The sequence below is a fragment of the Natrix helvetica genome, assembly GCF_964273705.1.
Source record: "Natrix helvetica genome assembly, chromosome: 6".
In the NCBI taxonomy this organism is placed as follows: domain Eukaryota; kingdom Metazoa; phylum Chordata; class Lepidosauria; order Squamata; family Natricidae; genus Natrix; species Natrix helvetica.
The window spans coordinates 78,717,803-78,739,920 of record NC_138553.1 but is presented as its reverse complement, the minus strand read 5'-3'; the positions used below and the strand labels follow the sequence as shown (position 1 = coordinate 78,739,920).

The window sequence follows — 22,118 nt, the reverse complement described above, 5'->3', positions numbered from 1 at the left end:
CCGCTTCCAATCTACAAGAACCGCGAATAAACCACAGTTTATCTATATAAGCCACCAGCAACCCTAGGAAGCAGCTTCTCCACAGGCGTATGCAAAACAATATGGCGAGTCAAGATACGTTCAGCTGCTGCCCTACACAGTCCAAGAAATATCCAAGAAACTTTTTTTCCCCCTCACCACAAGTCAAGGAACAACAAAGTCCCAGAATTTGTGGAACGACAGGAATGTCCTTTCCCTTTTTCTTTGAAGTTGACATTTATAGGTTACAGATGGCGCAAACTCTCTGAAGAAGAAAACAAAGGACGCTTCCCTAGAAAAACATCTACTCTGATCGGAAGAGAGATCTAAGGGTGCAAAAGACTTCACTTCCTCAGACACAAAGACGGCCACGTTCCGTGTTTCGCCTCACCGAATTTACAGGTTAAAGTAGACGCGCTAATTTACAGAGTTAGAACCGCGATAGCGAACCTGCGGCACGCAGAGCACCGGGTGTGGGCACGCGTGCCGCCGCCTGCTGCTCTTCATGCGCGCCAGCCAGCAGGTCTTCACAGCCTGAAAACGGGCCCAAAAATGGTGGTTTTCCGGGGGGCTTTTTCAGGTTGGTTTTGGGGCCGTTTTTGCCTCAAAAACAGCCCAAAATGCCCCCCAAAACAGCTCAAAACCTGCCTGAGAAACAGCCCAAAACCTGCATGAGAAACAGCCAAAACTGGCCTGGAAAAGAGCCCAAAAATGCCCCCCAAAACAGCCCCAAAACTGCCTGAGACCTTTACTTTTCTCTACACTGAAGTTGTACACTTATCTTGAGTTGAGATTTATGCCAACAACACACATCACCAGATTTACTTAAGTTCATGAATCCTTTAGGACTCACATTATGATCAAGGTAGGAAAATGCAACAGAGAGGGGGAATCTAATCAGTCCAAGAATTAGATGGCCCTTAGCGGGTTCTTCTTGGACTAGATGAAGTCAAGGCTGTATCTTCCTCCTGCCCAAAATAATGTGGCCCAAATTTCACCCATTCAACCTCTAAATCCCGCTTCCTCTACTAGGCCTGCCAGTGTGGAGAAGGACATGATTCCTTCATCCTCCGATGCTGAGGGAAGATATCTACACCCACGTATCTTATAGATTTCTGGAGAAAAGGAGATAAGAAATCTATGGACCTCCAGATCCTGTGAAGCAATGGCTCTCATAATGAAGGATGATGCTACTTACAGCCTTTTGAGATTAAAAAAAAACCACCACTCATCTTACCTGTTTCCCATGTATGTAAACTGGAAAGCACCCTAGAAGAAAAGAAGCAATGTTTCTTAATAGCTTCAGTGGAGGGTGACTTTAAAAAGCCAACACATCCAAGAACTATACGTGCTTATTGGTTTGTATAATAAAACCCAATGCAAATCAAAATAGGACCAGGAAGGATTAGTGGGGAAGATATTATCAGGCATAGTGTACCTGGAATAGCTATCTATATTCTTCATGAATGTGGATGAGAATATGGTTATGCTATGAATTGCTATCATTCGGAAGAGGAGGAGGAGGAGGAGGAGGAGGAGGAGGAGGAGGAGGAGGGGAAGGGAAAGGAGGAGGAGGAGGAAGAAGAAGGAGAATTTGAGGAGGAGGAGGAGAAGAAGAGGAAGAAGAAGGAGAATTTGAGGAGGAGGAGGAGGAAGAAGAAGGAGAATTTGAGGAGGAGGAGGAGGAGGAGGAGGAGGAGGAGGAGGAGGAGGAGGAAGGAGAAGAAGGAGAATTTGAGGAGAGGAGAAGAAGAGGAAGAAGAAAAGGAAGAAAAGGAAGGAGGAGGAGAGGAAGAAGAAAAAGAAGAAGAGGAAGGAGGAGGAGAATTTGAGGAGGAGAGGAGGAAGAGGAAGAGGAAGAAAAAGAAGAGGAAGGAGGAGGAGAAGGGAGAATTTGAGGAGGAGGAGGAGGAGGAGGAGAAGAGGAAGAGGAAGAAGAATAATCCTCAAGTAGACCACAATGGTAAAGGGTCTCTTGCTTGAGCAGGGGGTCGGACTAGAAGACCTCCAAGGTCCCTTCCAACTCTCTTACTCTGTATTCTGTTTTCAATCAACTGGAATGACACATCTACTTTTTTCTCGTCAGATTATACTGATGCTATCTATTTCTAGCTTTTAAAAAAAAACCTTGTATACTGAAATCCAGTTGTTTCTTCAGAATAAGCCCTTTTTCCTTTGCCCTTGCTTAAGTCTCCTTCCTGACTCTTCCTCAGTGAAAACAGAAACAAAAGCAAACCCACAAAAAAGACACATATTTTAAGAGCGTCATCTACACTACTGAAATGAAAAATGTACAAACGTTTGCAATAAGCCTTTTGGACCCAGGTTCCATGTGCATATAAAATAGCACTGTTTAATCCTGCAGGCCAAGAAGAGTTCCAAATTCCCTCAAGCCCGTGATGGCGAACCTATGGCACGCAGAGCCATTTGTCAGGGAAGGTGAGGTGTTGCCCTGTCAGCTGACCACGGCGCATGCGTGCGCTGGCCAGCTGACTTCGACCTTCTTTTGAGGCCATTTTTCACCTTCTGGAGGTGCGAAAAACCGGCCCTATGGGCAAACCAGAAGTTCAGAAACGGACTTCCGGCTTGCTCGTAGGGCCGGTTTAAGCCCTCCGGAGCCTTCAGGGGCCTTCCGGAGGCTTCCCTGAAGGCTCCGGAGGATGAAAAACGACCCTTGAGCAAATCAGAAGTCACTTAGCGAAAAATGCCTCAAAAACCTGACAGGGCAACGCCTCGCGTGCCCTGACAAATGGCTCCGCCTGCCATAGGTTTGCCATCCCGGATTTAAGGGCATTTAGGTTTTGTAATGACAAATATTTTCCCTTTAATGAATGCCATAAAGAGGATGGACTCACTTTTTTGTGTTTTCAAATATACTTTTGAGGTAAGATGTTTTCGCCGCTGTCTTCTGAAAGAAATTGTGAACAAGGTCATGCAAAATAATTTAGTCACGCAATCTTCTTTTATTATTTATTACCATGTTTCCCCGAAAATAAGACAGGGTCTTATTTTCTTTTGACCCTCAAAATAAATGCTTGGCCTTATTATTTTTGAGGTGCAGGAGGCGGCGAGCATGGTCACCTCATGCCTGCTGCTGTGTTGCAATACTTTCGGGGAGGGCTTATTTTAGCGCATGCGCTCGAAAGCCCGATTGGGTTTATTATCTGGGGAGGTCTTATTTAGGGGGATACAGTGTGTGTGTGTGTGTGTGTGTGTAATATATATATATATAATTTTAAAAGGATGTATGTATGTATGTATGTTCCAGCATAACTATGGAGCACTTCGAGCAATTTCAACCAAACTTGGTAATCAGATGATTTACCCTCTGGAAACAAATCCTGGGGGGAGGGAGAGGATTAAGACAATCCTGGGGTGTGTCTCTCTGTGTGTGTCTGTGTTCCAGCATAACTCTGGAATGCCTGGGCCGTTCAGGAGAGTGAGTGCGGTGTCCTAAAGTGGCAATTGTTTGTGATGTCAAGTAACATTATTTCTCAAATTTGCAATTTCACTCCTGAAAATTTCTGTCTGTTGCAGCGCATTGCAAGATTTGCACTGGCACAACAATAGTCTTCCTGAGATCCAGCCCGGTGATTTGAGGAAAAAAATTTGTTTATTCAAACCCACAACAAGATCATCATGCGAACTGCTGCATCCGTGTTTCCCCCAAAATAAGACCGGGTCTTATATTAATTTTTGTTTCGAAAGACGCATTAGGTCTTATTTTCTGGATAGGTCTTATTTTTTGAGAAATAAGACACGCGCCCATCTGACTGACAATCTTAACTGGGGCTTATTTTGGGGGGTAGGGCTTATATGACGAGCATCCTGAAGACTCATGCTAGGGTTGGTGTCAGCAACCCGTGGCTCCGGAGCCACATGTGGCTCTTTCGTCCCTCTGGTGCGGCTCCCTGTCGGGTGATCCTACTATGTTTCCCACAGAAAACACCAGGAGCCCCAAAACCTGGGTAGGCGTGACTGGGTGGTGGTGATTGTGTCATGTGACTGGGTGGGAGTGAGTGATGTCGAATTGGCCACACCCACCCAGGTTTTGTGGCTCCCGGTGTTTTCTGTTATGTGGGAAATGGGTCCAAATGGCTCTTTTGAGTGTTTAAGATTACAGAACTCTGTGCTAAGGTCTTATTTATTTATGAACCATGGTGGCACAGGGGTGAGAGTGCAGTACTGCAGGCTGCTTCTGCTGATCACCGGCTGCCAGCAATTTGGCAGTTCAAATCTCACCAGGCTCAAAGTTGACTCAGCCTTCCATTCTTCCGAGGTGGGTCAAATGAGGACCCAGATTGTTGGGGGCAAGAGGGAGGCTGACTCTGTAAGCCGCTTAGAGAGAGCTATAAAAGCGCTATGAAGCGGTATATAAGCCTAAGTGCTCTTGCTATTACTTTCCAGGTGGGTCTTAGGTTCGGGGAAACCTGGCGTAATGAATCTGACATAACATCTACCCGCTCAACAAATTAAAAGCAGGAAGTCACTTACCTCATCGGAAAGCAGTTTACACCATTCCCTCCGTAGCACTTTGTGGCTGAAATCCAAAGGCGGTTCAAAATATTTCACATATTCCAGGTACAGGTTTAACTTTTCCCAGAAACCTTTGCAGTTTCGCACCTCAAATAAGCAAATAAATGGGGAGGAAGAGAGAGAGAGAGAAGGTTTCCGGTAAGAGTTATTTCCTCCTCAACGTTATTAAACATGGTCTACAGGTCAACCTCGACTTACAACATTCGTTCAGTGCCGTTTGACGTTACCACAGCACTAAAAAAAAGGGACTTATGACCATTTTTCACACAACTGCAGCATCCCCATGGTCATTTGATCAAAATTCAGACGCTTGGCAACTGACTCCCATTTATGACAGTTGCAGCGTCCCAGGGTCCCCTTTTGCGACCGTCTGACAAGCGACGTAAATTCGCTTTACAACGGGTTACTGACAACTGCAGTCATTCACTTATCAACCGGGGCAAGAAAGGTCGTAAAATGGGGCAAAACTCACTCAGCGACCGAAAATCTGAGCTCAGTTGTGGTCGTAGGACTACCTGTATTGCCTCCGACTCATTTTCGATATGGATATCAGCGGGAGTAAAATTGATATTTTATGGATGCTTTGTTCGTTGAGGCTAAGATTTGGGGGGGAAATTATTTTTCTTTTCTTTTTTGAGAAAAGTTTTTTTTTAAACATACATGTAATCCAAAGCATACCTATACATCTTAACAAACATTTTTGAGTATTCAATAGTATATCAATTCTTTTTTGCCATTAAGCCTCTTCAATTTTTATTTGCTCTTCTTTCCTCTTATAGTTTATTTCGTCTTCAGCTCTCCTCCTCTCCTCCTCCCTACCTTCTTCTTCCCTCTCCCCTCTCTCTCTTCTCTACTTTCCCATGCTCTCTCCCTCTCCTCTCTTTCCACACCTTCCCTCTCTCCTGCTCTTTCCCTCCCTTCTACTTCCCTCTCCCCTGTCTCCTTTCTCCTTCTTTCCCTCTCTTTATCTCCCTTCCATTCTCTATTTTATGTAGTGCATTTCCACCTTTTAGCAAACCCCATTTAATATCAATGGAATTAATAATTATATTCCCAACGAAAGAAGCGGGGGGAAAATGTTTTCCATATTGCTAGTTTTTCTTTTAAAGGTATACCTTCATACGAATTCCAATTGTTTCTTCTTGGGGGGGGGGGGATTATTTTTCAACGTCTCTAACACCCTTGGAATCTTTGCAGTGGTGTGGATAACACACAACTAATACGTTTTAAAACGTGTGATAAGTACAGTATCTAAAATGAGCAGTGTTAACGGAGATTAACATTTAAGGAGGAGGACTTGGCATTTGATTTATTTCAAGAAATAAATCTTTTCAAGATTGGAAAGGCCCAACAGAGACTTCATTTCTTTCGTGTAAAAAAAATCAGGTGGAACAACGGCTGATGTCCTCACATACTGCATTACAGTATGGTATGTTGGTTTAATTGCTGCAGACAGGAAGTCACTACAGAGTGTGATCAATTCGGCACAGAAACCATTGATTATCCTCTTAACACCATTGGATGACATCGCCAGGTCTCGCTGCTTTAGCAGAGTAAAATACTCAGAGATGATTCACACCCTGGGCAGTGACTCTTCGCACATCGGACAGAAGACATCGAAGCATAACCAGCCGAACAAATAGGTTTAAAAATAGTTTCTATCTTGGGGCTGCCAGACTCTTAAACACAACCACAATCACTCCCTCAATTCCCAGTAAGGGTATGGCTAGCTGATGAGAGCTAAATAGCTTGAAATAGATCTATACTAGTCTCCCTTTATTTATTTATCAGCACAAATGCAACACAAATATATATGGAGGAGGACTTGGCATTTAATTTATTTACTAGACATATATTCCCAACTCAAGGTGTGAAAGATTGTGTCCATACATGAAGGTCCAATTATACTGATTTATTGCTAAAAACCTACGCATAGAAATCTTCTCTGTTAATGGTTAGCGCCTGCTAGGAATTAGATAAGTATCTACAGAATTAAAGGGGGAATGGGACTATTTGTGGCTATGGAGGGATTCTAGGCTAATCTCTCTTTTGACTCCGCCCTCCAGATTCGGCCACTGCTTCTCTCAAAACGTACAGAATGCACCATCTATCCCAGGGGTGTCAAACTGGAGGCCCATGGGCTGGATGCGTCACATGCAGGCCATCTCCCCCCCCCCACGCTCCATGAAGGGAGAAGCAAGTTTGACACCCATGTTCTATCAATTCCATTTTACTTCATAGTAAAAGCTGAGCACGTTGACCTTAGCCCTTTTTAAATGACAAGTTTTTAATCGCACCCTCAGACAGCCAACAGCTGCAACTACACCATCCTTTTGTTTTAAACACCAATTCCCTGTGAAGCACGACCGTCCCAGTTCTCCTACAGTGATAATACCAGTATGAAACCTACCACCTGGGGTGCTCCATTCCTTACAAATGTGATCATCCAGCAGGAATTGCAAACAAACCCATTGCAAAAAAAAATAAAAAAACCCTACTGGGTACGGCAATGCTTCACAAAGGAAAAGGGGGCCAGTGTTCATTTTATGACAAATTCCTGCTCAGAAATCATCAGTAAACTATTCCAAACTAATTTGTCCTCCTAAGTTAGCTGGAACTGCTTTGTTAAATGCAGTTAGGATTGTCTCCATGTGTAAATGTTAAAGATGTGATGTCAAGATGCTAGTTATAGAATATGAGGCTTTACTCTTTTGCAACAAATACTCCTCTTTTGATATAATCGCTTAGAAAGAATGTAGAACAAGAGTGACCTCAACTGGTAAATTAAAAAAAAAAAAACAGTTGCAAACTGTTCGTAGTCAAATTGGTTTCAAGCCATTTTCAATTCTGGTCTGGAACCAAACAGTGGATAAGGCCTGGAGATTATTAAAACATCTGAAGAACAGTTGCCGGAATTGGGTATGGCCAGTCGCGGGAAAAGAAGGACTAAGGGTGACATGATAGCAGTATTCCAGTATCTCAGGGGTTGCCACAAAGAAGAGGGAGTCAAGCTACCGTATTTTTCAGATTATAAGACGCACCTGACTATAAGATGCATGTAAATTTAGAAGAGGAAAACAACAAAAATGGTTTTTGGCCTCTGCATGCCACATTTTCAAATTTTGGGGGCCTTTTGGGGCCCTTTTCCAGCTTTTTTTCTACTCATTTTTGAGGGTTATTTGGCCAGTTTTGGGGGGGTTGGCCCATTTTTGAGGGGTTTTTCCAGCCAGTTTTTGAGGCTTTTTTGGCCCGTTTTCAGGCTTTTCTTGGACCATTTTTGAGGCTTTTCTTGGCCCATTTTCAAGGCAATTTTGGCCCAATTTTGAGGCTTTTCTTGGCCCGTTTATAAGGCTTTTTTGGCCCATTTCTGAGGCTTTTTTAAAAAAATGGGCCAAGAAAAGCCTCAAAAACAGCCCAAAAAAGCCTCAGAAATGACCCAACCCCCCTCAAAAATGAGCTGAAAAAAGCCTCAAAAACGGGCCGAAAAAAGGGGCGTGCATAGGCCAAAAAATGGTGGATGTGTGTGGCTTCAGCAATATTCGGTCTATAAGACACACAGCCATTTTCACCCACTTTTGGGAGACAAAAAAGTGCGTCTTGTAGTACGAAAAAGATGGTATTCTCCAAAGCACCTGAGGGCAGGACAAGAAGCAATGGGTGGAAACTAATCAAGGAGAGAAGCAACCTGGAACTAAGGGGAAACTTCCTGACAGTGAGAACAATTAATCAGGAGAACGGCTTGCCTTCAGAAGTTGTGAATGCCCTAACACTGGAAGTTTTTAAGAAGAGATTTGGCAATCATTTGTCTGAAATGGCATAGGATCTCCTGCTTGAATGGGGCCAGACTAGAAGACCTCCAAGGCCCCTTCTAGCTCTGTTCTGATTGAAATTGATGATGGGATTCAAGGAAGATGGAAACTAGATTTCCAAAACATAGTTGGGATGTTATGCCTGAACTAGCCAAGTGATTCCAAAGAATACAGGCAATTCTTGTCTCCATTCATTTAGTGACCGTTCAAATGCCACTGAAAAAAAATGACTTATGACCAGTTTTCACACTTATTATGACTGTTGTAGCATCCCCATGGCCATATGATCAAAATTTGGGTGCTTGGTAACTGGTATTTGTGACAGTTTTCCTAGGATCACATGTAACCCTGCCAACTGTCTTTTGAGGGGGAGAAGGAAGCCAGATTCACTTAACAACTGCAGTGATTCACTTAACAACTACGCCAAAAAAATGTCATAAAATGAGGTGCAATTCACAACAAATGTCCTACATTTATTTATAGGGGAAAAATATCAGGACCAAATGTAATTTCTAATGTTGGATTTTCACCCTTAGCAGAGGGAGCCCCCTTGTGGAGTACTGTGAAGCCGTTATCATGGCAACTCTACTGTGCTGTACAGTAGAAGCCATTTTACAGCGGTACAGTAGAAGCCATTTTAAGGCACAACAGGCTGCGATAGATAGATATATTATGTATATGCATATTATGGTAAATAACTACATTGTTACTATATTTTTATTATGCAGACTTACCTTTAAAGAGGGTAACGAGATGAGGTACATTTCACACAGAATTCCAGGAATATCCTACAAATGTGGGAATAACAAGTGTTAACTTTTCAGGCGAAATGCATCAATGGAGCAGAATGATTTAATTAAGCTGAAGAACATCTGGCCTCCAAAGGGAGAATGACCTCACCTTCTAAACCTTCCATTTCAGAGAAGCATGTTTTGTAAAAAAAATATCAATCCAAATATTTTAAGCGCCCAGCTTTTTTTACATGGTTATGACCATAAAGTGTCATATGGGGAAGATTCACGATGAGCAAGGAGAACGACTTGTTGGCTCATTCTTAAATTAGCGATTTTTATGTTCTTCTTATGTTCCATAAGCCATTCTTATGAGCTATTCTTCCATGAGCTGTTCTTATGTCATTCTTATGTTCTTCTTCTTGTTGGCTCATTCTTAAATTCTATGATTAGTGGAATCACAGAATTGTAGGGACAGAAGGGACCTTGGAGGTCTTCTAGTCCAACCTGCAGGAGACCTTATTCCATTCTGGACCAATGATTTTTCCAATCTTTTCTTTAAACTCCTCCAATGATGGAGCACCCACCATTTCTGGAGACAAGCTCTTCCATGGATTAATTGTTCTGTCAGGAAGTTTCTCCTTAATTCCAGGAGGAAACCAGATTTGTCTCTGAATTTAATGATAAAAAGACCTCCCTCCATTCAGATTAGAAGTAGATTATTAGAACATCTCTTACCTTCTTCCAGTTCGGCAGTGACGTATACAGCAAAAGCTTATCCAGGTAGCTGGATTCCAGACACAATTTCCAGTGTAGAGAAGCTAAGAACATTGAGACAAAAATAGGCTCTTGACTTCATCAAGTAAAATACTGCACGTCTCTGTGAAAATTAGCACTACTCTTCAACCGTAGCTCTATTTGCAAGAGAGTTCCACTGAATTCAGTGGAGTTGACTCACTAAATAGGATTTAGGATTTCAGTGTTATTATAATAAGAGAGGTTAAAGGTAAAGGTTCCCCTTGCACATATGTGCTAGTCGTTCCTGACTCTAGGGGGCAGTGCTCATCTTTGTTTCAAAAGCGAAGAGCCAGCACTGTCCGAAGAAGTCTCTGTAGTCATGTGACTGGCATGACTCAACGCCAAAGACGCACGGAACGCTGTTACCTTCCCATCAAAGGTGGTTCCTATTTTTCTACTTGCACTTTTACGTGCTTTCGAACTGCTAGTTGGCAGAAGCTGGGACAAGTAACAGGAGCTCATTCCGTTACGCGGCGCTAGAGATTCGAACCACCAAACTGCTGACCTTTCTTATCTCCCTGGGAATGCTGCCAGAGACCTAATTGCCAAATGCTGAGCAAGGCCAAACTCAGCACAGAGTCAAACAGAACTATTCAAAGCTTGAACCGATGAGATGAACTAATTGTGTCCTGCAAAAGCTCACGTCCGGTTCACTCCTCTTTTATGTCCTATGGGAGGGACCAATCATCTCCAAGCCTTACTCCCGAGTCGCTCCTGTTTTCTTAATTGTTCTTGCCTTCTGGCAGCTCTGCGCATGTGCACACTGGGAACAGGCTCCCACTGTTCTTCTGCCTCGCTGATGTCAGACTCCGGAGGTAGCACATAACTACCAGATGGCCTTGGCCCCCTCTCTGCCTCCGACACAGAGCCCTCGTCCGAGCCTTCCCCAGACTCCAGGACTGGCCCATGTTCCTCCCCAACTTCCCTCACTGTCCAACTCTGCTCCCAGCTCCGCAGACCGCGGACGAGAACATCGGAAGGATGAATACTCCTAACGGCTGCACCCTTGTAGGAAGGCCCCAGGCATAAAAGCACTTACCAATGATTAGTTCTTGTATAGGATCAAATGCAAAACAACTTGATGTGTTCTCGGAAAGCCACTGGATGATCTGTTAAAAAGAGAAAACCAAATCTGATATCACCTGCAAGCCATCATCACACCTTGTAAAAGGGAGTTGAATTCCCTGTGAACGGCTGCCTTAGTGTAACAAGGGCTAAGTCGCCTACTACTAATAATCAAGTGAAAAACTAAAAAAAATCATTTAAAAACTACCATGGACAGCTAGTCCTCGATTCAGGACTGTCACTGAGCCTGCAATTACGGTCATTAAGTCGTGTCGCTTGAAAATAATGAAGATTAGTAGAACTGAAATCAGACTTCATTTAGACAAAGAGACAAATGAGGACAAGGGATAGGCTTGTGATATCAAAATAGCAATGTTCAAAGATGAATAGTATTTGTGGTTATATCAAAATATGTACGGAAATGGCAAAGCCAGGAAGAGGGCTCTGTGTCCAATGTTTTTAATGTGTATTTAATAAAAACGTATTTTAAAAAAAGGTCATGTCGGTTGTTAAACAGGACATCACATGACTGAGCCTGATTTTATGACTTTCTTTGCAACAGTTGATAAGTGAACCGCTAGGGTAAAGAAACAGCAGTAAGGTAATAAGGTTAAAAAAAAGGTAATAAATAAAATTTATTGTCCACAATGGGTGGGTTTTTAAATTTTTTTTTGCCAGAAATTGGAAATATTTTTCGGGAGTATAATACGCACCCAGGTTTTGTAGAGGCAAATTTAAAAAAAAAAGTTTTTGTACTCTGCAAACCTCTCAAAAATGGCCCGTTTTTCACGAAAATTGGCCCATTTTTTTCCAAAGGGCATGGATAACCATTAGGAGGCTTGGGGGAGTGGGGTGTGTGTGGCAAAACGATAAAAAACAGGCCTTTTTCATGAAAACGGGTTCATTTTTGTCAAAAAAGGGCATTAGGAAGCTTATAGAGTGCTCCTGGGGACGGGGGGGGGGGGGGGAATTAAGCAAAAAAACAGCCCGCTTTTCACTCATTTCTGCCCTCCCCAGCCCCCAGGAGCACTCTGAAAGCCTCCTAAAAGCAATGCACGACCATTTTGTTGAAGGGGGCGGGGGTTTCAGGAGGGAAAAAAATGCTGTATTCAGTGTATAAGACGCACCCAGATTTTCAGCCTCTTTTTGAGAGAAAAGGGTGCGTCTTATACTCCAAAAAATATGGTAAATGCCGTTTTTGTTTGTACGCGCATGCGTGCGTGTAAACTGTTGTAAATTGGTCAATTGATTATGAGATACTGCAACTGGTGATACATCTGGAATACAGAATAACACAGCTGGAAGGGACCTTGGAGGTCTTCTAGTCCAACCACCTGTTAAAGCAAGAGACCCTATACCATTTCAGACAAGTGGCTGTCCAGTCTCTTCTTAAAAATCTCCAGTGTTGGAGCATCCACAACTTCTGGTGGCAAGCTGTTCCATGGGTTAATTGTTCTAACTGTCGGGAAATTTCTTAGTTCAAGGTTGCTTCTGTCCTTGGTTACTTTCCACCCATTGCCTCTTGTCCTGCCTTCAGGTGCTTTGGAGAATAGGTGGACTCCCTCTTCTTTGTGGCAATCCATGAGATATTGGAGCACTGCTATCATGGCGCCCTGATTGGACTGAGAGAGAGACAGACTGGCCCAAAATCACTCAGCTGGCTTTTTACAGCTAAGGTGGGACTTGAACTCATGGTCTCCTGCTTTTTAGTCTGGTGCTTTAACCACTAGGCCAAACAGGCTCTGAAGTCTGTTGTAACTTCGAAGCAATCGGACATAATTCACGGACTACCTGTAGCAAGTGGACTGCCTAGTTTTCAGAATTGATTGTGGTTCCTTTAAGAATTTTTAAGCGTTTTGTGCATCTAATGGAAGAATTCTAGTGTGTTTGAAAACTATCGTGTTTCCCAAGAATAAGACAGGGTCTTATTTTCTTTTGACCCCCGAAATAAGCACTTGGCCTTATTTTTAGGGAGGTCTTATTATTTTTGAGGTGCAGGAGGCGGCGAGCGAGGTCACCGCATGGCTGCTGCTGTGTTGCAATATTTTCGGGGAGGGCTTATTTTTGGGGGAGGGCTTATTTTAGCGCATGCGCTCAAAAGCCCGATTGGGCTTATTATCTGGGGATAATATTTTCAGGGAAACAGGCTATCATTAGCTGGGATTTGCATCAAACAATGTATGGCAGGGGTGTTAAACTGGCGGCCGGCGCGCAGGATGTGTCATAAGCAGGCCACACCCACCCCAGCTCCGCGAAGGGGGAAAAGTCGTGAAACGTCACGTGACGGCAACAACGTATTGCTGCGAGTTTGACACCTATGATGGCTTTAGATCACGACAGATGAGCTATGGTGGTGCAGGGGTTAGGCTGCAGTCTCCCAGGCTAACTCTGCCCACTGCCAGGAGTTTGATCCTCATTGGCTCAAGGTTGACTCAATCTTCCGTCCTTCTGAGGTCAATAAAATGAGGCCCCAGATTGCAGGGGGCAATATGCTGACTCTGTAAACCAGAGAGACTGTAAAGCACCGTGAAGCGGTGTATAAGTCTAAGTGCTATTGCTATTCAGTTTAAAGCTGAGCTCACCTTCTGATGCCCCAAATTAACTGAGATATATTGTAATATGTGGTATAACTGGCAACTGACTTGATTTAAAAAAACAACAATGGCTCCAAAATATTTTCTATTTTATACACAACGATAAGCGGACAACAATTTCCGTCAAACAGACTGGAGAAGCAATAGACGCCCTCACCCCACCTGGTTTTCCAACTCCTCCGTGCTTCCGACATGTAGTAGGAGACAGTGCAAGGCTGCTAACTGATCGTTATCCGACTTGCTCTGCCACAAAAATTGTAGCAAAGCCGCCGGGCTCATTTCCACGGTAAATATTTTTCCTGTGCTGCGATCCAAGATGCTCGATTTGGCTGGGGAAAACACGGTGTCAGCGTTTAGCGGGTGAATCTTTGCATCTTCGCCTGAAGAAAACAAAATCGAGCAGAGGGACTGTTACAGAGGGCACAGTGGCCACACGCTGAAATACCCAGAATCTCCAAGGTCCCTTCCAGTCCCACTATTTATTCTATGTTCTAGGTCAGGGGTGTCAAACTTGATTTCATTGAGGGCCGCATCAGGGTTGTGTTTGACCTCGGTGGACCAGGGGTGGTGGTGGCCAGGGGGGATGTGGCTAGCGCGATGTCACTTATCGAGGTTCCGTTTTCGGCCACAACGGCCCTCCTGGGCTCTGTTTTCAGCCACAACAGCCTCCTGCAGACCCTCAGCAGCAAAAATGGAGCTTGGGGACGCCACGTGTAGCCCACTTGCGCTCCTCGCCCGCAACGGCCTCCTGCAGCCTGGCCAGCAAAAACAGAGCTTGGGGATGCCATGTATAGCCTGCCTGCGCTCTGTTTTCGGCTGCAACAACCTCCCGCAGGCCCCTACCAGTGAAAATGGAGCTTGGTGGGCCGCAGATGGATCACCGGCTTTCTCTGGCAGAGGAATCACCGGCTGGTCATTGGCTGTTTCTAGGGTGGGCCCGCAGGCCAGAACTCTGCACTCCGTGGGCTGGATCCAGTCCCCGGGCCTTGAGTTTGACACCCCTGTTCTAGATTTTAAATCCAGGCATTCCTTTCTCCTAGAAACAATTCTTTTTTAAAATAGAAATACCTGATAGAAAGAAACTGTGGCAGTTTAGGTAAGGATGTTGGGTGTCCAGAAGATGCAGGAATTGTCCAGGTAAATACGCAGCCACGTAAGAGCCTGTTTTGGGATGAATGTTGGGTGGGTTTTCTTTTTATCATAATAAATCAAAATAAAACAAGACAGTAGTGAACTGTGCACCCTAGGTGCATTATTCAACACTGCAGTATTATTATATCATTAAATCTAGAATACAGGTAGTCCTCCACTTACAACAGTTCATTGAGTGACCGTCTGAAGTAAGAACAGCACTGAAAAAAGTGAGCTCTGACTCTTTTCTTCACACTTACGACCATTACAGGATTTCCACGATCAGGTGATCAAAATCCAGACTCTTGGCAGCTGACTCATATTTATGACGGTTGCATGTCCCGAGGCCACGCAATCCCCTTTGGCGACCGTCTGACGAGCAAAATCAACGGAGAAGCCAGCTTTGCTTAACAACCACGTTCCTGACTTAACAACTGCAGGGACTCACTTCACTCCGGTGGCAAGAAAGGTTGTAAAATGGGGCAAAACTCACTTAGCCACTGTCTCGCTTAGCAACCCAAAAAATAGGGGCTCAATTGTAGTCATAAGTCGAGGACTACCTGCAATTATATTTCGTCAAGCAGGCAATTTAGCTCCCCCCCTTTTTTTGTTTTAAACAATTCCAATGTTGTGGGGGTGTTTCGCAGGAAGCGAAGCAGCTGAAAGAATTTAAATGTTTCCCCTCACGAAAAATGCCAAGTCTTATGACTGACTACAGGCTATTAAAACGCTTTGTTCTGCCAAGCAGGATGAAGCCAAGTTAGAAACAATTCCTTATTTGGCAAACCAGATTTATGGGGATCGGGAGGAGATCACGGCGGAGCACAAAGACAAAACAAAACACGTATGTTCTAACTTTTCAATGGAAATATCTCCCAGGTTCCCGAGATTATAAGTGTGTCTCAATCAGAGAAGCAGAAAAGAAGGGGGAAGAGGGGGACAAAATTATTAATTTACCAAGATCCAAAAAAACCAGCTCCTTTATTTGCGGAGAATTCATCTCTTCCAAAGTGGCGATATATGTTTTACTATAACCTGAAAAGAGAAAGAGGCAACGGTCACCAGCTAGGCTAGCCAAAATGTATAAAGATTTATCACCTAATTGCTGGAAATGGGACCTACTACCACGTGATGGACATGTAGAAAGGCAAAAAAAACTTACTGGCGAAGGAATCAAATGTGGTTGGAGGAAATAACTGGATAGAAATTGGAATTTAAACCAGAAATATTCTTATTGGGAATTATAAAAGAAGGTCAAAGTAAAAGGCTAACATATTTAACATTACATATCATAACAGCAGCAAGAATAGTTTTATGCCCAACAATGGAAGAGTGAGAACATACCTCTGGAAAGGGAAACAATAAAGATAATATTAGACTCTGCAGAATGTGATAGATTAACGCTGGAACTAAAAAAACAAAGGAGAGGCAGAATATTATGATATTTGGAATAGATTTTACCAATTGTTAGATTTGAGGAATAGAAGTTGGAACGGAAAGAACAAGGATGTATTGAAAGAACAAGAAGATGTAATAATATATGAGGGTAGAACAAGAAGCAATGGGTGGAAACTAATCAAGGAGAGAAGCAACTTAGAACTGAGGAGAAATTTCCTGACAGTGAGAACAATTAATCAGTGGAACAGCTTGCCTCCAGAAGTTGTGAATGCCCCAACACTGGAAGTCTTTAAGAAGATGTTGTATAGCCATTTGTCTGAAACGGTGTAGGGTTTCCTGCCTAGGCAGGGGGTTGGACTAGAAGACCTCCAAGGTCCTTTCCAACTCTGCTATTGTATTGTATATGTATTATATTATGTAAATATAATATTTATAAGGGGTTAAGTACATGTATATAGTTAGTAATGTATGCGGAATGCATAAAATAGTCATGTTATGCTTTAGTTTTTAGAGATAACGACATGACGATTGCACCAGGTCCAACTTTTATTTTTCAAAACAAAGTATTTTTAAAAGAAAAGAAAGAGTGCAGGTAATGTAATTCTGAAAGTGATTGGAATTAAAAGGGGAACATAAACAAGTGATCTAGGCTAGGTTTCCATCTCAATTTTACAAACCACAGCATCAACTTAAAATTAACCATTAAGTAGCAGTAGCAGTAGTAGTTGTTATTCTGCACAGAAAGATCTAGGGAGAGTACATTAAATAAAAAAGAAGGATAGAGAAAGCACTTCACAAGTAGGCCTGCTGTGCGGCAAATTGCGCATATGCAGAAGCATCTGGGTGGGTGGGCGGAGCCTCCCCCGGCCGCCACTACCGGTTCGCCTGATCTGGGCCAAATCAGGAGCAACCCACCTCTGGCCTGACGTCCTGTTGGCGCGTTTTTAAATAGAGAGTAGAATAGAAATTCAAATAATGTATTAAGAAGTAGAAAGTAGAAATCGGGAAAATAGTATTATGTATGAAGTAAAGGTAAATGTTAACGCGTAACGGAGTGAGCTCCCGTTACTTGTCCCAGCTCCTGCCAACCTAGCAGTTCGAAAGCACGTAAAAAATGCAAGTAGAAAAAAAGGAACCACCTTTGGTGGGAAAGTAACAGCGTTCCATGCGCCTTCAGCATTTAGTCATGCCGGCCACATGACCACGGAGACATCTTCGGCTTTGAAAGGGAGATGAGCACCACCCCCTCGAGTCGGGAACGACTGGCGAGGAGAACCTTTATCTTTACTATCCTGTCTTTATTATTTTTTACAAATAACTCAAGGCGGCAAACATATCCAACACAACTTCTTCCCCCCATTTTCCCCACAACAACAACCCTGTTAGGTGGGGGTTGAGGTGAGAATGAAAGACTGGCCCAAGGTCACCCAACTGGCTTTCGTGGATAGGGCAGGACTTGAATTCATGGCCTGCTGCTTTCTAGCCGGGTGCCTTAACCGTTAGATCAAGCTGCCTCTTCATTAATCAATAATCAGTATAAGACCTGGATAATTTTGCAAGAGGCAGCATAAACTTACCTTTATGTAGAAAAGCCACAGAATAAGAGACTTCTTTGGAATTCGTATCAGCCAAACTGTAACACAAACATAAACTTCCTAGAAAGAAAACATATATACAGGTAATCCTCAGCATACAACCAAAATTGAATGCAAAATTTCTGTTGTTTTTTTAAAAATATGTTTTACTAACTGCATTATCCAGGTATTTATTTATAGGGGGACCAAATGTAATTTCTAATATTGGATTTTCCTCCTTACCAGAGGGAGCTCCCTTGTGGAGTACTGTGAAGCCGTTATCATGGCAACTCCTCTGCGCTGTACACTAGAAGCCATTTTACGGCAGTATAGTAGAAGCCATTTTAAGGCACAACAGGCTGCGTCTTAACAGAACACCCCCCCCAAGGGGTGCTAGGGGTGTCTTACCCCCACGTTCTTTTTTTCCAGAGTGTAAGTCATCTGTGTACCAAGTTTGGTTGAAATTGCTCGAGGTGTTCCAGAGTTATGCTGGAACACACACACACACAGCCATAGATAGGTAGGTAAGTAGGTAGGTAGGTAGAGATAGCTAGATAGCTAGATGGATGGATGGATGGATGGATGGATGGATGATTGATACATTTAAAAAAAAACATAAAAAGTTCCATACTATCTGAAGAGTGTATTGTCTGAGCAGAGTTTTAAGTAAAAGTACAGCAATAATGATAATAATAATCGTAATAAACATGTCAATATTAATCACAAAGTAATAGTACAATTAGTTTATCCAGCTTGCAAATTTTTGAACACAAAAGGTTTTTTTTATTTATCTTTTTAATTTCTAACCTCCTGTTTCCATTAGTTAGCCATTGGCAAAACAAGTCCCACGTTAAAGAAAATTCTGTTTCCTTTCTGGGGAAAGGAAGGGTTTATATTCCCTCAATTTATATTCCTTTATTTATTTATATTCATTCATATTCCTTCCTTTTAGAGCAGTGTTTCTCAATCTTGGCGACTTTAAGTCCTGTGGACTTCAACTCTCAGAATCCCCCAGCCAGCACAGCTGGCTGGGGAATTCTGGGAGTTGAAGTCCACAAGACTTAAAGTCGCCAAGATTGAGAAACACTGTTTTAGAGGATGCAAATGACCAGTTGTCTGCAAGGAGACATCTTCCATTTCCCACTAGCCTGTCAGAGCTGAAGAAGCTTCTTGGATGAGAAGCGAAACATCTTCAAAGAAAAAAAAAAAGAAGAAAGTCCAGTTGCCTCCTGAAAAAAACACCTTTGCTCCAGTTGCCATGATTTGGCCTTTTGGCATGGATGATTGATGGAGGATTGCTTCCAAAGCTGTGAAACCTGGCGAGGTACGAGCTGTCTAGGACAGTGGCCCCTAACCTTTTGGGCACAGTGACCTGTTCTGTGGAGAGAAGATTTTTCCACAGACGAGAGGGGGAGGGGGTTCCGTGTGCTGCCTGCATCCCGCGAATGGGGCTTCGCTTGCTTGTATGGCCTGGTGTCAGGTTTCCGAAAGATGCCCTAATTAATTCATGAGCCGCGAGCCAAGTTTCAAAAGAAATCCAGTCATTTATTAGGAACACCATTTCGGCAATACACCATTGCTGTCAGATCTAAGCCTCATTTAAATTATGGCTGAACTTTGCCCCCGTTTCTTTCCTCCCCTCAGTCTGTGTCATAAATCACATTCACCAACGAGGTGCACGCCTCACAAGCCTGCTGTAGTAATCTGAGATCCGATTCTAGCTGAAGGTATGCATGGAATGTGCTCCCCTCCCCCTTTCCTAACCATGGCAACTTGATTACAGACATGCAAATGCTTTATGAGTTGACACCCAGTTTCTGGCATGCCGTGGCCCCGGTGACAGTCTATGGACTTGGGCGTTGGGAACCACTGGTCTAGGACAGGGGTGTCAAACTCAATTTCATTGAGGGCTGCATCAGGGTTGTGTTTGACCTTGGAGGGCGGTGTGCGTGCACCTAGAGGTGCATGGCCACCTCGACGTCACTCATGTTGGGGCCGCCTGTGGTGTCACCGAGGACTCCGTAAGCGGAAACAGGCTCTTGAGCTCTGTTTTCACCTGCGACAGCCTCCTGCAACCCTCTGCCAACAAAAATGGAGCTCGGGGAGGACCACACGCAGCCTTCACAAGCTCCGTTTTTGGCTGGGCTGGCCTCCTGCAACCCTCTGCCAGAGAAAACGGAGCTCCGGAAGTCCATGCATGGCCCTCATGAGCTCCATTTCCGCTGGCAGAGATGCTGCGAGCCAGTCCTTTGCTGCTTCCAGGGCAGCCCCGTGGGCCAGATCTAAGCACCTCGCGGGCCTTGAGTTTGGCATCCCTGGCCTAGGATATACCATTTAGTAGAGGAAGTACCTCTGGAAGATAGGTTCAGTCTGCAGTATAGCAAGAACCAAAAGAGAGATTCTGCAAATATATAACTCAAAGGTTCCCAATGCTTGTATTCCAAAAACTAGCTTTGCCTCTCTTGTATACAGACCTGTGTCACTGGTAAAAATGTGTAGATCCAAAGGTTTGGGTATCGTTTCTTGGTCTTGGTAATAGCTGTAATTCAAGTTCACAGATCTAGGAAGAGAAAACAGGAGATATTACATCTTTATCTCCAAGAGCTACATTACGAAAGTCCATAATCGTCCCGAAAGGAATCAACAGGATTCTCCAACGAAGCACACTTGTCCTCGTAAAGATTATTTATTCAATTCAGTTCAGCTAATTGTTTTTGGAAGGATAAGCCTATCGGTCCCAGCGACTCCGTGATTTACAGAAATGAGATTAACGAGCAAGATGCAGGCTATTTATTGACGTGGATTAGCTAGGCAGGATTATACCGATTCAGCTATTAGCGATTTAAATGCTTATGCAGAATGTTTATCATTTGTATTTGTGAATATGGTCCATGTAAGTTTAGTTTTCCTTCTTCCTAGTTTCTTTTAGAGGGTTGTCGTTTTTTTAAAATAACTTTTAATATGCTTTTTCAATTTTTTAAAAATCGTATTCACTTTATTCCATTCACAGAAGCATACACCCACACTGTATATATATATACATACATACATGCATACATACATACATATAATATACACATATAAATACATATACACATATACATAGATACACACACACACATATACTACATTGCCAAAAGGATTCGCTCACCTGCCTTTCCTCGCATATGAACTTATTGTAAGTGACATCCCATTCCTAATCCATAGGGTTCAATATGACGTCGGTCCATCCTTGGCAGCTATAACAGCTTCAACTCTTCTGGGAAGGCTGTCCACAAGGTTCAGGAGTGTGTTTATGAGGCATTTGTGAGGTCACACACTGATGTTGGACGAGTTTACGTGGCCTACCCCTTCGTGGCTGAGTTGCTGTCGTTCCCAAACACTTCCACGTTCTTATAATACAGCTGACAGTTGACTGTGGAATATTTAGGAGCGAGGAAATGTCACGACTGGATTTGTTGCCCAGGTGGCATCCTATCACACTTCCACGCTGGAATTCCCTGAGCTCCTGAGAGCGACCCATTCTTTCACCAATGTTTGCGAAAACAGTCTGCATGCCTAGGGACTTGATTTTATACACTTGTGGTCATGGAAGTGATTGGAACACCTGATTCTGATTATTTGGTTGGGTGAGCGAATACTTTTGGCAAGATAGTGTATTTCTGACACTCACCTTAATCTTATGTCAGCCATGGAGATCTCTAAAGGTGCTTCAAGCTGTTTAAAAATCAAAAGGCAGCTTTGGGTTATCCCAGTAGAGAGGATTAGAACACAACAGTATTTCAAACATACCGTATTTTGGGGAACATAAGACGCTCTGGAGAATAAGATGCACCTTAGTTTTGGCGGGGGGAAATAAGAAAACAAAAATTCTGCCTCTGCCTGCCAGCATCCATCGGTATTCAGCTGGCTAGCGGCCTTAGCAAACAGCCTGCTCAGCTTCAGCACATTAGTTTGCTGGTTGTGAGACGTGCAAAGGCCAAAAACAGGGCGTGCAGAGGCCGAAAAAGCAATGCGCGGAGGCAGCGATGTTCTCTAGCGATCCCCGCAGCCTTGAAGAGGTCTCAAATGGAAGGTTCAAAGGCTGAGAACGGGAGGCTTTAAAATAATGCCTGAATGCAATCAAATGTGGCTTATTTAAATTCTGTGTAACGCTGCTTCTACGGGACTCCGCGTTTCAGATTTCAAAATGGATATTGTCCTTTGCCTTCATCAGCCCCACATTTAGCTCCAACCTCTCTCCCCACAAAAAAAAAAATCCCCCTTCCACATTCAATTTAACAGTATTTTCACTTTACAAAAGTCTGCAGGAGAACTTACTATTAGTTTAAAGTCTTTGTCAGGATAAAATTGGATGCAATGTAACGTGTCCCTTTCTTCTTCCTACAACGAAAAGAAATGTAAACAGAGACCGAAGTTTTATCTGTGGAGGTAAACATTATCCTGATAAGACTGGACCAGAAA

At 43.4% G+C, this 22,118-nt stretch overlaps 1 protein-coding gene across 3 annotated transcripts in view; it reads right to left on the bottom strand.

Annotated features, from left to right (window-relative positions):
* Nucleotides 1–22,118, bottom strand: part of GSAP (gamma-secretase activating protein) — a 59,068-nt gene that overhangs the window by 21,229 nt on the left and 15,721 nt on the right. For all 3 annotated transcript variants that reach the window (XR_014175750.1, XM_081957958.1, XM_081957957.1), the window contains exons 10-22: nucleotides 21,975–22,037; nucleotides 21,328–21,371; nucleotides 20,129–20,214; nucleotides 17,658–17,735; nucleotides 15,640–15,717; nucleotides 14,620–14,712; nucleotides 13,714–13,931; nucleotides 10,932–11,001; nucleotides 9,833–9,915; nucleotides 9,098–9,151; nucleotides 4,513–4,641; nucleotides 2,874–2,926; nucleotides 1,256–1,287 (exon numbers count right to left, since the gene is read on the bottom strand). Coding sequence is in view for 2 of the 3 variants with exons in the window: in XM_081957958.1 (XP_081814084.1) it covers nucleotides 1,256–1,287; nucleotides 2,874–2,926; nucleotides 4,513–4,641; nucleotides 9,098–9,151; nucleotides 9,833–9,915; nucleotides 10,932–11,001; nucleotides 13,714–13,931; nucleotides 14,620–14,712; nucleotides 15,640–15,717; nucleotides 17,658–17,735; nucleotides 20,129–20,214; nucleotides 21,328–21,371; nucleotides 21,975–22,037 (1,081 nt within the window). In the remaining variant the exon portion in view is untranslated. The remainder of the gene's footprint in view (nucleotides 1–1,255; nucleotides 1,288–2,873; nucleotides 2,927–4,512; nucleotides 4,642–9,097; nucleotides 9,152–9,832; nucleotides 9,916–10,931; nucleotides 11,002–13,713; nucleotides 13,932–14,619; nucleotides 14,713–15,639; nucleotides 15,718–17,657; nucleotides 17,736–20,128; nucleotides 20,215–21,327; nucleotides 21,372–21,974; nucleotides 22,038–22,118) is intronic.